General features: G+C 41.9%; 1 protein-coding gene across 3 annotated transcripts in view; it reads right to left on the reverse strand.

Annotated features, from left to right (window-relative positions):
- Positions 1-17,366, reverse strand: part of LOC146839620 (membrane-spanning 4-domains subfamily A member 8-like) — a 231,313-nt gene that overhangs the window by 98,907 nt on the left and 115,040 nt on the right. For all 3 annotated transcript variants that reach the window (XM_085651696.1, XM_085651698.1, XM_085651697.1), the window contains 2 exons: positions 16,544-16,702; positions 6,582-6,695 (listed from right to left, as the gene is read on the reverse strand). In XM_085651696.1, coding sequence (XP_085507822.1) covers positions 6,582-6,695; positions 16,544-16,702 — 273 coding nt within the window. The remainder of the gene's footprint in view (positions 1-6,581; positions 6,696-16,543; positions 16,703-17,366) is intronic.

Raw genomic sequence — 17,366 nt, forward strand, 5'->3', positions numbered from 1 at the left:
CTGGGCGGGAAGAAGGGGCTCTGTGGGCGGTTCTGCGGCGGCTGGGTCGTCCGGTGGACGGCAGGGGACCCAAGGGCAGCAGCGAGGCAGCGGAGCAAGGCTATGCAGGCAGCGGGCAGGATCGGGGCTGACAGGCAGCAGGCAGGAGCAGAGGAGTGGGGGCGACCTCGCCTTGGGGAAGGCTCAGCGGTCACTCCCTGTCCCTGCACACGGACCCCTTAAGAGGATCCGGGAGGGCGGGTCAGCTCGGTGGCGGGAGCGGGGCAGCCAATGGGCAGGGGGGGGCGGAGTCGGCGGTGGACTGTGGCGGGAAGGGGCTCTGAGGGCAGCTCTGCGGCGGCTGGGTCGTCCGGTGGACGGCAGGGGACCCAAGGGCAGCAGCGAGGCAGCGGAGCAAGGCTATGCAGGCAGCGGGCAGGATCGGGGCTGACAGGCAGCAGGCAGGAGCAAGGCTGACAGGCAGCAAGTAGGAGCAGAGGAGAGGGGGCGACCTCGCCTTGGGGAAGGCTCAGCGGTCACTCCCCATTACTTAATTGATTGCCAATTCATTGTATTAATTGTGGAATTATGTTTATGTGTGGGTTGTGCTGCTTATAGGAGAAAATGGTGGGAAGTAATTTAGTTTTTAATTGATGATTTAATAATTAGTTGTTAATTAATTTTAATTAATTCATTGGAAATTATTTATATTAATTGTGTAATTATTTGTATGTGTATGTTGTGCTGTTAATAGGTAAAAATGGTGGGAAGTAATTCAGTTTTTAATTGATGATTCAATAATTAGTTAATTTGAAATATTTAATTGGCAACTAATTATGGTAATTGTGTGATTATTTTATGTGTGTGTTGTGCTGTTTATAGGTGAAAATGGTGGAAGTGGTGGAAAGTAGTTTGGTTTTTAATTGATGATTTAATAACTAGTTGTTACTACATTTAAATTATTTAATTGGCAATTAATTATGTTAATTTTGCAAATGGTGGGACGGGTGGGAAGTAATTTATTAATAAATATTAGTCAATTAATTAAAAATAATTAACTAGTAATTAATTATAGTATTTGTGTATTTCATTTTAGGTGTGTGTTGTGAATATTATAGTGTTAAAGAATTCATATTAATTCAATGTTTATTAATTATTTTTATTAATAATAAATTGTGAAATGTTTAATAATTATGTCAATTATCGAAATAAATTATAATGAAAATGATGAAGTTTTTTTTATTGGTGTGGTGTTATAGGATATGAAATTAAATAAATATATTATAGTTTTTATTTTAAATAAATGTTGGGTAATATTTGCTTATTTTAAATAAATATTGTTTATACATTTATTTTAGATAATAGTTCTACCTTTTTGATATATATATATTTAATCTGCTATTTTTAAAATATTGTTTATTTTTTCATAGTCTTTACTTTTTTTAAATATTTAAATGGTATTATTAATTTTTGTTTCTCTGCTATCCAACACTTTAATTACTGTTGCACTCACTGGAGTGGGAATAGTAATTTTTACCCCTCTGCTAACCAGAACTTTCCCTACTGTTGCACTCACTGTAGTGGTAATAGTAATTTTTACCCCTACCCAGCACTTTCCCTACTGTTGCACTCAATTGAGTGGGAATAGTACTTGTTAACCCTCCAGCAACCAGCACTTTCCCTAGTGTTGTACTCACTGGAGTAGGAATAGTAATTTTCACTCATTTGCTATCCAGCTCTTTCCCTACTGTTTCTCTCACTGGAGTGGGAATAGTAATTTTTACCCCTTTGCTAGCCAGCGCTTTCCCTACTGTTGCACTTACTGGAGTGGGAATAGTAACTTTTAACCCTCCGCCATCCAGCTCTTACCCTACTGTTGTACTCACTGGAGTTGGAATAGTAATTTTTACCCCTTTGCTATCCAGCACTTTCCATACTGTTGCACTCACTGGGGTGGGAATAGTAATTTTTAACCCTCTCCGCTATCCAGCACTCTTTCCCTAGTGTTGCACTCACTGAAGTGGGAATAGTAATTTTTACTCATCCGCTATCCTGCACTTTCCCTACTGTTGCACTCACACGAGTTGGAATACTAATTGGTATTTATCCACTATCCTGCACTTTCCCTACTGTTGCACTCACTGGAGTGGGAATATACATTTTTACCCCTCCGCAATCCAGTACTATCCCTACTGTTGCACACACTGGAGTGGGAATAGTAATTTTTACTCATCTGCTATCCAGCTCTTTCCCTACTGTTGCACTCACTGGAGTGGGAATAATAATTTTTACTCCTCCGCCATCCAGCACTTTCCCTACTGTTGCACACACTGGAGTTGGAATAGTAATTTTTACTCATCTGCTATCGGGCACTTTCCCTACTGTTGCACTCACTGGAGTGGAATAGTAATTCTTAACCTTCCACCATCCATCACTTTCCCTAGTGTTGTACTCACGGGAGTAGGAATAGTAATTTTCACTCATTTGCTATCTAGCTCTTTCCCTACTGTTGCACTCACTGGAGTGGGAATAGTAATTTTAGGCCTTTGCTATCCAGCACTTTCCCTACTGTTGCACTCACTGGAATGGGAATAGTAACTTTTGACCCTCTGCCATCCAGCTCTTTCCCTGCTTTTGCACTCACTGGTGTGGGAATAGCAATTTTTACCCCTTTGCCATCCAGCACTTTCCCTACTGTTGCACTCACTGGAGTGGGAATAGTAATTTGTAACCCTCTGCTATCCAGCACTTTCCCTAGTGTTGCACTCACTAGAGTGGGAATAGTAATTTTTACTCATCCGCTATCCTGCACTTTCCCTACTGTTGCACTCACACGAGTGGGAATAGTAATTGTTATTTATCCGCTAACCTGCAATTTTCCTACTGTTGCACTCACTGAAGTGGGAATAGTAATGTTTACTCATCCGCTATCCTGCACTTTCTCTACTGTTGCATTCATTGGAGTGGGATAAGTAATATTTACCCCTCCGCTATCCTGCACTTTCCCTACTGTTGTATTTATTGTATTGCAAATTTTTTTTACATTTTAGTTGTTAAATGATTGAATTCATTGTAAAATGCTGATGGTTTTGTAATTTTAGATTATTGATATATGTACATATTTAATTTTTTAAGTAAATATATGTATATGTCTACATTTTTATGTTTGTGTGTTTATATTTTTTTATTAAGTTTATATGTTAAATTTAGTTAAAAATGTATATTAAATTTGATCTATTTTGTTAAAAATAAATAATAATATTTAATATATTTATTTTATGTTATATATATTTTTAAGTTGATATTTTACACATCTATATTTTTTACTTCAACATTTTTTTATTCGATATTCTTGTACTTACCAGTTTAAATATAGGGAGTTGATATTTTTGTATTCTAAATTTTTACTTCAATATTTGGAATATCGACGTCTGTGGATAGCCTACCAACTTAGGGCAAGCAAAGCCAACACAAGGAGATGATGGACAGAGCGCTGAAACTTTTCAGACAGTTCCCCCAGTCACAGATCTAGGTTGAATACATCATAGGTGTGTCTTTTGCTTTCTTGCCTTAAGTGAGCCGGGTATGCCCAAACATGTGTTCCAGCCTCACTGTGTCACTGGATTCAAGCTAGCCTGGCTGATGAGGGGTGATGCCCTGAAACCGGTCCCAGGATACTTGTTTCCGGTCCAGGGAAGACATGGCTTGGCAGTTCGGGATGGACTGTTCCCATGAGGCACAGGGTCAAGACTGATTTGCATATAGCTGTGTCTGAACTGGGGTGGCGAAGTAAGCTAAAGAATGATGATGGATTCAACCCAGATGTGTGAATTGGGTTGAGTGTCTGAAACAATGCATACCTTTACAATGCATGCCTTTACAACGCAGTTTTTACATCGCAACATCCTTTACAATGCATTCTTTTACATCGCATTCCATTACATCGCATTTTCAGAAACTACCTTTACAACGCATTCCATTACATCGCATTTTACCTTTACAACACATACCATTGCAATGCATACCATTGCATCGCATTTAAGGTAAGTGTTGGATAGTATAGGGGTAATAATTACTATTCTAACTCCAGTTAGTTCAACAGTAGGGTAAGTGTTGGATAGTGTAGGGGTAAAATTTACTATTCCAACTCCAGTGAGTGCAACAGTAGGGTAAGTGTTGGATAGTGTAGGGGTAAAAATTACTATTCTAACTCCAGTGAGTGCAAAAGTAGGGTAGTTGTTGGATAGTGTAAGGGTACTATGCATTGTAATGGTATGCATTGTAATGACTTGTGATGTAATGTCTGCGTTGTAGTGACATGCGTTGTAGTGACATGCGATGTAATGGCTGCGTTGTAATGATATGTGATGTAAAGGATGTTGCGATGTAATGACTGCTATGTAAAGGTAGTGCGATGTAATGACTGCGTTGTAAAGGTAGTTCCCTCTCTGCCAAGATCCAAATTTGGCCCTTAGTTATCTTTGTCTTCAAACACAACAATAGCAATATAGGACTTAGATGATCTCAGTGTAAGAATTCCTGAACAATACATTTTGTATGCATCTCTTGGCTATTTACCTTTTTTGCTATATGGATTTCATCCTTTCATTTCTCCATCTAGCTTACTGCCCTCAAACACCCTATGTGTGAACACTCTGCTTCCTCTTCTTATCAAATAACAAAAAGCAGATGTTCATCTTCTCACTACAAAATATCTGCCGATTGAAAATGTGCTTTACTGTCACAAAAATGTGTTCAGGATATAAGCTCTCATTTTGAGTTTATCAGACAGGTTATTCTGAAACAAAATATTGGAGGGACTGAATGACCGAGCCACCACTGTCTCCAACAGTGGAAAACTTAGACTGACAGCATATCAGAGTTGGGTGCTGCTGGTCTATGTACCATAGATCATTAACCTATTTAGAGCAGTCTGTTGAACATACTTTTTTTTCTGTTTGGGATCTCCAGCTGTTCATTTGAAGACACAGAGATTACTGAAGAGCTAGTGGGGTTCTCTAAAAATAGTGGGCTGTAGTCAGGGCAAAAAATGTAACTTCCTCTACCACTCTGATGGACAGCAGGCCACCCACCAAATTCTAATAGACGCTCTTAATATGGCTATCTATACCTCACCTCACCATTCCAGGGTATCACTCACAATGTACTCCTCACCTTGTTGGGCCATTTCCAGTTGAGTGGGTGGAGGGTACATTGTCAGATTTGGGAATTTTATTGTGGCTTCCTCCTAAAGCACTAAGGGCCTTCTGGCCTTTTGGGGCCTTGCTCAGTCTCCACAAGTGGGATTTCTTGTGGGACATGTACAGAAAATGAGGCAGACATGCAACCACACTCTTGCACCCTGCAGAATAGTGGGGCAGGGAGAGATGCACATATATGCACGATCTCCAGGGCTACAGTCTCTCACAGATACATTGCTTACCCAAGGGAAAAGGGGGCCCACATGATGGTGGAGATGACCAATAGGGAAGTGGAGGCTTCACCTAAACCAGTGGGCAGGACCACAATACAGCACTGTTGAATTTTACACCGCAATTCCTGGGCATGAGGGGCAGGGGCCCCATAATATAGATTCAGGATCCATAGCTCGCTGCCTCACAATGATGCAGACCTAAGTCAAATTTAGCTGCTCTTATCTCCCAGTGCTGAAGTTCACTCTGTGTCAGATAAAATGTTTGTTCCCCTGCCATATTTATGGAGAATGTGCCAACATTTCAAGTCAATTACAACTGGAGTAAGTTCTGAGCTTCTGCAATAAGGATTTCAGCAGAAGTTTGGAGTAGGGGTGCTGTTAGAGGTGAGAGATGAAAAGAACGATTAAAGTTATATGGCTGCATGTATGAAAATAGCATTTTGCAATTACCAAAGAGCAATTTTGAACAAATCGCAATTTGGTAATCGCAAAGCGCGATGTAACATAACAGACAGGAAATAAAGAGTCCCCAATTGCGATTTCCTAAAAACTGCAAACACAATTAGGGAATCACTATTTGTAATTGCGACTCCATTTGTTCCTATAGGCCTCAAAGACCAAAGGTGCGAATGCTCTTACATTGCAATTACCTAATTATTAATTGCAAATTAGGTAATGCAAAGCAAGGGTGCCCGGGGGCCTAACGCCCTCCTGAAGTGCCCCTAAAAAAAGGTACACATGCAAGGCACACACATGCCCTCGAGGCATGTGCATGTTATATGGTACTTTGAAAAGTGCCATTTTGAGCATTTTTCAAAGTTTGCACATGGTTTACCATCAACTCGAAGTTGGTGATAATAGTGTTTCCTAAATGCTCAGTTCACATTTAGGAAAAGCTTCTTACATGTGCATTAGGGATTCGCAAATTGTGATTCCCTATTAGCATTTGCAATTTAGGTAATCGCAAAAAATTGTGATTACTTAAATTGCGAATGACAAAGCCTTTCATACAGCCAGGAAGGCCATTTTGCATTCACAGAAGGGCACATTTAGCTATTCGTACCATTTCAAATGGAAAATACTTTAATACATGTGGCCCATATAGTTTCAGTAGGGTTTGTTTATCATAATGTGGAGAGAGGTTAGATTTTCAAACACAGATACTTACAAACAATGCACCCCAAAATGCTACACCACTGGAAACCAAAATGTGGGCAATTCCAGCAGAGACGTGAATGCCACCCAAGAAGATGCTGAATAGTCCAATCATGATCTGCACCACCTATGAGAGAGAAACATCAAATTTGAGATACAGCAAACTCCAAGCCAAATGTTGGGTGTGGTTGCATCTGTCCTAGATCACACATTAATTTTGGACTACAAAGCTGCAATGCATACAGCAAGCAGTGCAGGGCAGCACTCTGAGGGGAGAACCTTCGGTAATTTACCATGGCAGCCAGAGTGTCAGCTCTCTGCAAAACCAAAAATAGACATCACAGATCTGCACAGCGCACAATGACCAGATCATGTCTTGGTGTACTATGAATTTTCAGAATCGATAATAGTCGGCTATACACACCATGACTGCATCTGTAAATGTACTCCTTCAAACAGTGGCATATGTACACCTTTTTGGAATTCACAAACAATTTCAGTCATACAGCTGAAAATCTGGACCAGGTGCAAGTATACTGGGAATCTCATGTAACTAATGCCCTCCTGTTTCCCTAATGATTACATTTTATATAGCATACAATTAACTCTGGAGAAATTGAGAAAAATAAGCTGATTTGTAAATACATTTTTGTCTTTATTTTCTTCATAGGAAAACAATGGGGCATATCAACAAGGGCTTTATCTCTGCTTTTTTGGCTTTAAAAGTCAAAAAAGCAGAGATAAAACTAGCACCCTATCAACAACAGGGTGCTAACATGCAAATTTGCATGTTAGCAACATTTTACTCTACGCTTCCCCTTGCATCTCTAATGAGATTCAAAGGGGGCGTTCCAGAGTAAAATAATAGGAGAAATGTCGCTAAGCGACATTTCTCCTATTATCAAGAATGTCGCTAACCCTGTTAGAGACAAAAAAAGCAGCGCTAACCGCGGTTAAAGCTGCTTTTTTACGTCTGGTATTTGTCTGACTTAGCCATGATATCCTATGGAAGGAGGATATCATGGCTAAGTTTGCCTGTCCCTATCAACAAGGTAACGTGAGATTATCGCTGGGTTTCCAGCGATAATCTCACGTTAGCCTGTTAGCGTGAGGATTTTTATCGCTATTGAGATAAGCGTTGCTAATAGCACGCTATCTCAGCGATAAAAATTCACACTAGCCGGCGATAATTATCCTAGCGCTAAGTGCGCTTAGAGATAACTATCGCCGGTTGTTGTTGATATGCCCCCATATTCCTTATGGAGAAACCTCTTCCCCAACATCTTCTCCAAGACTGGTAGTGATCCTTTCCCTTTCCAGTGCTTGAAAGGAAGTTACACAAGTCCTTTTGCTGAAGTAACTCTCCAAGCAAAGAGAATTATTCCAACCTTTTGCTGCAGTAACTGTATAAAAACGTTCAGCATGGAAAGGATCGCATTTAGGATTGTGAATGCCCCAACTAACCAGGGCTCCCCCGTCCTTCCACCGCTTGCATGGAGTTTTCCTAACTGTGTAATTTTACACACTTTTGCCATAAAATTAGGCAGTATTAAAATCTTGGCAAAACTACTGTGAGCCCTGGCAGTAAGGCACCATTGAATTTAGAAGTGATAAGAGCCTGGAAATAGACAAAGGGCCTGATATAAACTTTCGCGGATGGAGCATTTTACTCCCGCCAAGGTGAGGGTACCCCACCTCCCAAAGTTATAGATGTCCGCCTGCTAAAGTTAAAGACACCCACTGGCCCAGCGAGCATTGCTTGCATTTCCAGCAAACGCCATAGCGGTGGTTCCTGAAATGCATTGAAAGATTGACGTATGACTCCATCCACATGAAGAAAACCCTCGCCATGGGAAATCAAGATTCAAAATGTATGTATATTTCACACTGTGGAGGATCCGCGGACTGACAGATCAGAAGATCAGATTGGCTGCCACAACATCAACAAAGAAGTCATTTAAGGGCTGTCCTGACAAAAGATTTTTAAAAACATATAGAGATGCAGCGTAGAGACCCCCTCTGCTGCCCAAAACATGTATTTATTTTAGCAGCACCACATATCCTTGAAGGATCCAAAACCTGCAGTAAAATGTAAATAAAAGGACACTTGTTTCAAACAAAAGCCCCCCTCAGGGAGAGCCAGTGCCCTGGGGTCAGCACAACATTAATTGTACGAAAGGGGAGCCCTCTACCCAAGACACTCGAAAGACCCAGAGACCCAGTCCCCTAGCCCAATGGCAATTTTTATGGGAGGGCCTGCCAGCCTACTCTCTGATCCTTTTGATGGCTCTGGGGACCCCATCACATGGGCCTGATGTATTGTTTATGCGGAGGGACATGAAGCCCTCCAAGCCATACAATAGCCTCAGGGGAGCCCATCCCCAGGAGCACTATGTATTTCAGATGTTCTAGACACCCACCCCAGGGACACTGTAGATTGCTGCCATCGAGTGGGACCAGAATGAAAAGTTGCTACCAGCAGGATGGGAGCGACGTAATCGTTTGCTCCTGCCCAATGGGATCAAAAGAAAAGCTGCTCCCAGCAAGGCAGGAGCAAAATAGTGAAGCTGACTCCCACCTGCAACCAGGATGGGGGTTAGTAGGGAAGCAGGTGAGGTTGCGGGGTGCATAGGCCTTCCCTGCATCCCCCACTGGCCATCTGAATTGTGTGTGGCAGGTTGAAACCAGGGTGCCCAGAGTACAAAAACAAAAAAAGTCTCTGGCTTTCACCTGCATGGAATGATGGGCACCAAGCAGTACCGCAGGTGCTTTAGAGATCCCGTTAACCGTGTAGAAACTAGTGGGTTCCCTGGCTGGGATCGGAATACTCCCCACAAAATAAAAAAAGTGAAAGGTAATAACAAATTAGTGGATTGGATCAGGTTTACCTGCTTTAACGGTTCCTATTCTTTCTAAATAGAGGGCCTCGTTTGGTGATTGGGCAAATGCAGTGCTACCTTTTAATTCTAACGTTTAGATGTTTAATTATTCATCTAGTCAAGAGACTTCAGCAAAGATGTTTGGGCAACACACAAGTTTACTGTTAAGGTTCCAAGTTTACATTCTGCACAAATTCCGTTTGCTGAAGTGCAGCTCACCAAAAGGTATTTGTAAAATCTGATCCTTGCAACATTTTAGGTAATATGAAAAACATTTCCACAATGCGCTACAACAACCAATTAATTTATTACATAATCAGATTTATTGTGTAATCTTTAATGAGCTGTACCTTGCACTCAATACTGACACCTCAAGTTATCAGTGGACTGATTAAACCTTAAAATCACAGGATTTGATAGCAACGGCTCCTTTTAGACACACACACACACCTACACGTATTTAAGGCTCAGGCTGTGATGCGCCCAATGTTCCCTCTAATGTTTTTTTTCCTTGTGTAGCAATTGGCTGTGAGTGCACTTACTAGTGTGGGGAACCATGAACAGTGGTGAGTGAATCATTTGCCCATTCATATGAGGCAGGAGGGGAAGGGTGAAGGAGAAAGGAAGAAGCCTCCAAAACATCACATAATTGTTAGACCTTAGTGTGTCCTTCCCCTAAACTCTTTGCCTGCTTGCCTCCTCTTTTTACTGATTTTTTTTGTTGGCCTTAGGACTCTGAGCACTTTACCAGTGCTGACCAGTGCTAAAGTGTATCTGCTTCTCTCCTGGAATATTCACAATTGGCATATTTAGTTTACTTGTAAGTCCCTGGTAAACTGGTATGCCTTATATCCAGGGTCTGTAAATTAAGTGCTACTAGCTAGTGGGCTTGTAGCACTGGTTGTGCCACCCACACAAGTAGCCCTCTACAAATGTTGCAGGCCTGCTACTGCATAGCATGTGTTTTCAGTTTTACTGCCACTTTGTCTTGGTATTTAAAACCCTTTGCCAATCCTAAAGCTCTCCTTTTATTAAACATGTCACCCTTAAGGCAGACCCTTGGTAGTCCATAGGGCAGGGTGATCTGCAAGTAAAAGTTGGACATGCACTTTTAAATTTTGCATGTCCTGGTAATGAAAAACACCTAAATTCATTTTACACTACTGTGAGGCCTACGCCTCTTAAGTTTTAACATTGGGAATTCCTTATTACACTTTTTTGGCTGTAATTCCTGATTGGAAAGAAGTGTCTGTGTCACGTTTCATATTTTTGCAATGGTAATGATAAAACCTGGTAAAGCTGGATTTACTAATACTATTTTAGAAATGCCACTTTTAAAAAGTGGATATTTCTTTGCTCTTATGGCTCTGTGTGCTTGCAGCCTGTCTCCAATACACATCTGGGACGGATGACAGCTACACTTTTTGGATTTTCTCTATATGGCGACTGTTGGAAATGGGGTCTCTACTTGTCAGTTGGTGTGCATCCTGTCCAAGTAGGGTCCCTCACTCTAGTCAGGCTAAGGGAGTCACACAAGCAAGAAACACCATGCTCACCCGTTTGATAGCTTGGCATGAGCAGTCAGGCTTATCTCAGAGACAATGTGTAAAGTATTTGTACATACACACATAGCAACACAGTGAAAACACTGCAAAAGGAGTTCACACAAGTTTATGAAAATAGCCAATATTTATCTGAATAAAACATGACCAAAACAACAAAAATCCAACATACACAAGTAAAGATATCACTTTTCTAAATTTTCAATAAGTCCTAATCCATTGAAATCAATGGATGTGGGTGTTTTAGCACAAAGTGCCTGAGATGAATCAAAAACAAAGACGATGTGGGCCGCAGGGGAGGTGAGACGCTGGAAAACACAGTGATGCATTGGTTCCTTACTGCACAGAGGAGGTGATGCATCGGTTCCTTAATGTTAGGCAGGGGAGATGGTGCATTGATTCCTTGCTGACAGGGGAGGTGATGCGTCAATTCCTTGCTGACAGGGGAGTTGATGTGTCGGGGTCGAGACATACAGCCTCGGTTCCTTACTGACGTACAGTGCGGATGAAGAATGGGCACCCAGGGACGATGTCTCAAAAATTCGTATGTGCTGCATCAATGCAGCAGCAACAAAGCATGTGCTGTGTTGTTTCACAGCCGCAAACTGGGGATGCATGGGAGTCAGAGCAGGTGTCAGGGACGTGGGTGACATGGGGCTCAGAACTCAAGCTGCGGTGATTCTTCTGATTCACTGCGATAGGAAGCTGGTGCCTGCGGTGAAGCTGTGGGCGGTGCACTGATCGGGAGCCACTCCTCAGGGCAGACAGCAGCGATATGACGATCTTGGTCTATGGTGAGTCGATAAAACAGGCACTGGGAGCTAATGCATGGATTTTCTTCTTAGATCACCAGATACTACTTCCCAAGGCTCAGGAGTTGGGTTTTGGTACCATTTGGCAAGACAGGATTCTGAGCCAAAGAGCCCCGGCCCTGGTAGTTGAAGACTTTGATGGTCCTGAGACTTCTTAACAGGAGGTAAAAACACACAAGCCCTTGGAGAACCTTGGAAAGCAGAATACAGAAAGCAAAGTCCAGTCCTTTCACTCCCAGGACAGAAGCATCAAGCAGCAGGCTAGCATAACAAAGTAACAAGCAGAGTGGCAATTTCCTCCTACAGCATCCTGCTCTTCTTCCTAGCAAAATGTCCTCAGTCCAGAAGTGTTCTGCAGTTATGGTGTCATAGATCCAATACTTATAGCAGTTTCTGCCTTTGAAGTAGGGCAACTTCAAAGAAAAGTCTTTGTTTCTGACTCTAAAGTAGGTCCACTTCAAAGGAAAGTCTTTCTAGTGCACAAGATCCTGCCTTTCACTGCCCTGACTCCAGACAGAGTACATGGGGGTAGAGACAGCTTTGTGTGAGAACAAGCACAGCCCTGTTCGGGTGTCTGTGACAACTCCTCCCACCACTCCAGCTCAGGAACGCCCATCAGCCTAGTGATGGACCATCAGGATATGCAAGGCACTCCTCAGCTTCCTATGTGTGACTGTCTAGAGTGAATGCACAAGAGAACAGCTGTCAACCAACCCAGACGTGGATTACACAGACAGGCAGAGGCACAGAATTACTGAGCAAGAAAATGCTCACTTTCTAAAAGTGCCATTTTCAAATATGCAATTTCGAAACCAACTCCACAAAAAGATGTATTTTTAAATTGTGAGTTTGGAGACTCCAAATTCAATATCTCTATCTGCTCCTGATGGGAAATTACACTTAATAGACATTTTAAGGCAATCCCCATGTTACCCTATGGCAGAGATTGTCCTTGCAATAGTGAAATACAGATGTTGCAGGATATCCCTATTATGACATTCAAAACATTCCAGTACATGTCCTACCTGTTAAATGCAATGCACCCTGCCCATGGTACTACCTTGGTACTACCTTATGTGTGACTCATATTTAATAAAAGAGAAGGTTTGGGTCTGGCAAGTGGGTGCACTTGTCAAGTAGAAATGGCAGTTTAAAACTGCACACACAGACAATGCAGTGGCAGGTCTGAAACATGTTTGCAGGGCTACTCTTGGGTGGCAAAATCAGTGCTGCAGGCTCACAGGCAGCATTTGATTTACAGGCCTTGGGCACACATGGTGCACTTTACCAGGGACCTACTAGTAAATAAATTATGCCAGTCATGGATAAACCAATCACCAACACAATGTACACAGGGAGCACTTGCACTTTATCACTGTTCAGCAGGGGAGACATCCTTTACATCGCATGCGATACATCGCATGGCATTACAACACAGTTGTTAAATGACTGCGTTGTTACATCGCAAACTATTACAACACAAGTCATTGCTGTAGGGAGCAGAAGGTGTTGGATTTAAAATCAACACCTTCCCCAACGAAGGTGCCATGTGATGTTTTCACAGGCCCACGGTTCTCATTGATATTTATTTCACGCACGTTCAAGCTATTTACAGACTGTGACAGGTTAGTTTCTATAAAATTGAGAACTGCATAACTATTTACGAGACTTTGTGCCATTATATGGACTCTAGACTGTTGTTTTTTGTTTCATGCCTCAGGATTCCATAAAGCTGATATTGGAATAAGGTATTTTACATGTCACATGTGTCTTTCACGATGAATCATGAAGGTTTCTAAAGTGTGTGTAATAGGCACAGGAAAAGGTGTTTTTTGGACTGTGTTATTGAGTTTCTTTTTTTACTCACAAGATTGGGATTCTTTTATCTATCTTCACTTTTTTCTGATTTTTTATTATTCACAACCACACGTGTGTTCGAGCAGTTTCTGTTTCTTTCAGAATGATGGGCAATGTCATATTGGTTAGAAATCTCTGTGTATATAGACTTTTTTCCCTGCTCATTGAAAGTAATTGTGACAAACCTGCATTTATGTTATTCTCCAGATACAGGCCCCGAAGAAGGGCCAGAAAGGCCCGAAATGCATTGGGCACAATCAAGAATTGGTTTCAAGCATACATTGGAATGTCTGTTACATATAATTACATGTTAAGAATGTGATTTCTGTGACTACAACAGATTACATTTATGTTATAGAGCAATGGTTTATGACATGAATGTGTTCAAATACAGTATAATTTCAGTGTTATATTTGAATAAATGCATTTAGAAAATTGAACAGTGAATACATGTTGGCATAAGAACGCCAGACACAGTGTGCAGACGTCAAGTAGTAGTACTTGAACTTTATTGATTAGTGTGAAAATCTTTACCTAGATCACATTGTTGGAACACCTCACCTGTGTAATAAAGATACACTATAATGATAGCAGCTCAAGAATTAGGGAGAGTGCTGGAAGCCACAGGACTCTGTCCCTATGGTGATCATATCCAGTGACCTCTGGGTTTAGAATGAGTGGAAAATAATGGGGGAGATCTTTGGAAATACTAAGGCATGTGTGGATAGTTTAGCAAATGTGTGTTATCTATGGGTGTGTCCTTCTCAGGAGTACTGTGTTCTGTTTTAGAGATCACATATCCAATATGATACAAATTGGTTAGTGCAAGGACAGAGGACATCTACTGGGAGCAGGACAGTTAAGAGCAGATTTATGCTAAATAGTGCAATGCCATACAGCAACTAAAGCTGCTGCTCTGAAATGCCTTAACAGGAAAGAGCAACGCAGAGCCAAGTATGTATAATATGGCCTGCTGCTTCTCTCTTCCAATGCACTAGCACACAAACAAACCTGTGCCACAAGCACACACCTTTCCACCATAGTCAACAGGTATGTGCATGATATCTAGCATAGTTTTTTTTTATGGAAGAGTACCCGTCCAGTAGAAAATCCTACACTTAGATAATTTTGGTAACTTTTCCCACATTGGAAGTGTGTGGTACAGTGCAGCACAAATCGAGTACGTGAAATGCTAGAAGAAAAAAGATATGGGCATACATCAAGGAGCAATTAGTTTTTGAAGCAAAGTCAGGTGTGACAATCTTCGCAGAGCTAACTTCACATCAAACACCATGGATGGATTCAAGGCAACACCCATGTAGTACCCACAGATTTCCCACTTGATGCAAAGTAGTGCAACACACTATTTCCTCTATTATAAGGGCAATACTCTGTGCCTTTTTGCTTGGCTTTCTGCAGCACCACAGTCCTGATAAATCTGCCAGTTAGAGTGGGTAAAGCTAGCATTTTATGCCTGCATTTTGGAACAAGGAAGAGAGAGATAACACATGGCAGGTGTATTAAAAAGACCAAAGGATGAAAATTTCAGAACGGTAGACTACTTTCTTCTGAGCTGAAGCTTCAGTAGAATATTTACAACTGTAATGTAAAGAAAGTTATTCCGTCAGAGGCCATTGTGTCAGCCTATTTAAAGCTTAGTAGAACATTAGAGTGATGGGAGCTCCATTGAAAACAACGAGTGCTCCGGGCTTCTAATGGCCGGTAGAAGCCCGGAGCTCCAACATTCCAAAGTTGTCCTTCACAGCTGTTGCTCTTAACAAAGGCCTCACTGAGCCTAAGGGGTATTTCAATCTCCCTCGGGCTCTGTGAGGCCTTTGGTTTATTTGGTAGAACATTCTGCCCTCTAGTGGCAGAACGTTCTAATAGCTTTATAGCCCTCCATAGCTGGGCTATGCCGGCATCAAAGTCCTGCTCCCTTGATAAAGGCTCCCACCTTCGGCTCAGGGCTTTAATGCTGGAGCAGGCGTTTAATGGCCAATATAGCCTGCTTAGGTGGGCAATAAGGCTATATTAGAACATTGGATTGATGGGAGCTCTATAGAAAACAATGGAGTGCTCCGGGCTTCTAATGGCAGGTAGAAGCCAGGAGCTCCAATAGTCCAATGTTAACCTTCACAGCTGTTGCCCATTTTGCCCAAGGGGATTTCAATCTCCCTCGGGCTCCGTGAGGCCTTAGCTTTATTTGTTAGAACATTTTGCCCTCTAGTGTCAGAATGTTCTAATAAAGGGCAGAATGTTCTAATAGCCTTATAGCCCTCCATAGCTGGGCAATACCGGTCTTAAAGTCCCACTCCCTTGTTAAAGGCCCTCGTCTTCAGCTCAGGGCTTCAACGCTAGAGCGGGCCTTTAAAGGCCAGTATAGCCTGCTACGGCAGGATATAAGGCTATATCAGAACGCTGGAATGTTAGGAGCTCCATTGAAAACAATGGAGTGCTCTGGGGTTCTAATAGCCAATAGAATCCCGAAGCTCCAACATTCCAATGTTTGTTATGAACAAAGGCCTCATGGAAAATCCCCTTGGGTTTCGTGAGGCCTTTGTCTTATTTGTTAAAACATTCTGCCCTCTGATCACGGACTGATCAAATTGCCCTTTAGTCCCCCGGAACTGGGCTACATTGGTATTAAGATCCTGCTCCCTTGTTAAAGGCCCGCAGCTCTGCTCGGGCCTTTAACACTGGAGCGGGTCTTTAATGGCCAGTATAGCCCACTACATCGGGCTACAATGCTATAGAAAATGCCTCAAGAAACTCCCCACTGCCCAAGTAACGTGGCCTGTACATAATGTACATTTGCTGGCATTTTCTGCTAATCTTGAAAGAGCAAGTATTGTCATGAATATTTACTCCCAAAGTCTCAGCTTTTTCTTTCATGAACTTCTGCAGGCCGAAGACTGGTTGACTCGCTGGGGACCCCTGGTGGTGTGGGTTAGAAATAGAAGCATGAATGTTCTGTGCCGTCACAAACGCTCCATTGTTTGATGGTGCTGCCATCTTGTAAAGAACCTATTAAAGAAAAAAGATCTGTAAAAATATGTTTCACCTCAATCTATTTACATGCTAACAACAGTGGATAGACATGCAAAGACCATAATGCACAAATTATGTAAAAGCAATTCTATCTACTCCTATATGTGAGTGGGCCACTGAAGGCGTGAGCCAGATGCCTCACTGGCTCAGTTCAAGCTACTTTCAGGGCTGTAGGTCGGAGCATTTGTTTTGGGGGGGCATGGCCCCAGCATTGGTAACATTAAGCAACATTTTGGCCTGTGGGTGGGGCTCTAGCATCATAAAAAGTTGTAAAATACTGTAATCATAGAGAATTTATAACGCATACTACGCATCCTCTTTCATTTTCAACCATGGTTATATTCATTTATCCTCCCACCCGGGGATTTTTCTGGACAATATTCTCACAAAACTTGTTGGGAAAATATTTTATAGATCAGTTACCCAGGTCAAACTGGATAATATTTAAAGGTCACTTTAAAAGTGGTTTAGGAACTTATGATTGCTTTTTGTGTCAAGGGTTTTGGGACATGGTGCATCAGAAACAGATTGCACCAGTAACTGTAGTCAATACTGGATAGAATTAAAAAAAACATGGGGCTGTTACATCACCTAAAACAGATTTCTCGCTGCCTTTGACAGGAGTACGTAATTTCAGAAA

The sequence above is a fragment of the Triturus cristatus genome, chromosome 4_1 (genome assembly GCF_964204655.1).
Source record: "Triturus cristatus chromosome 4_1, aTriCri1.1, whole genome shotgun sequence".
In the NCBI taxonomy this organism is placed as follows: Eukaryota; Metazoa; Chordata; class Amphibia; order Caudata; family Salamandridae; genus Triturus; species Triturus cristatus.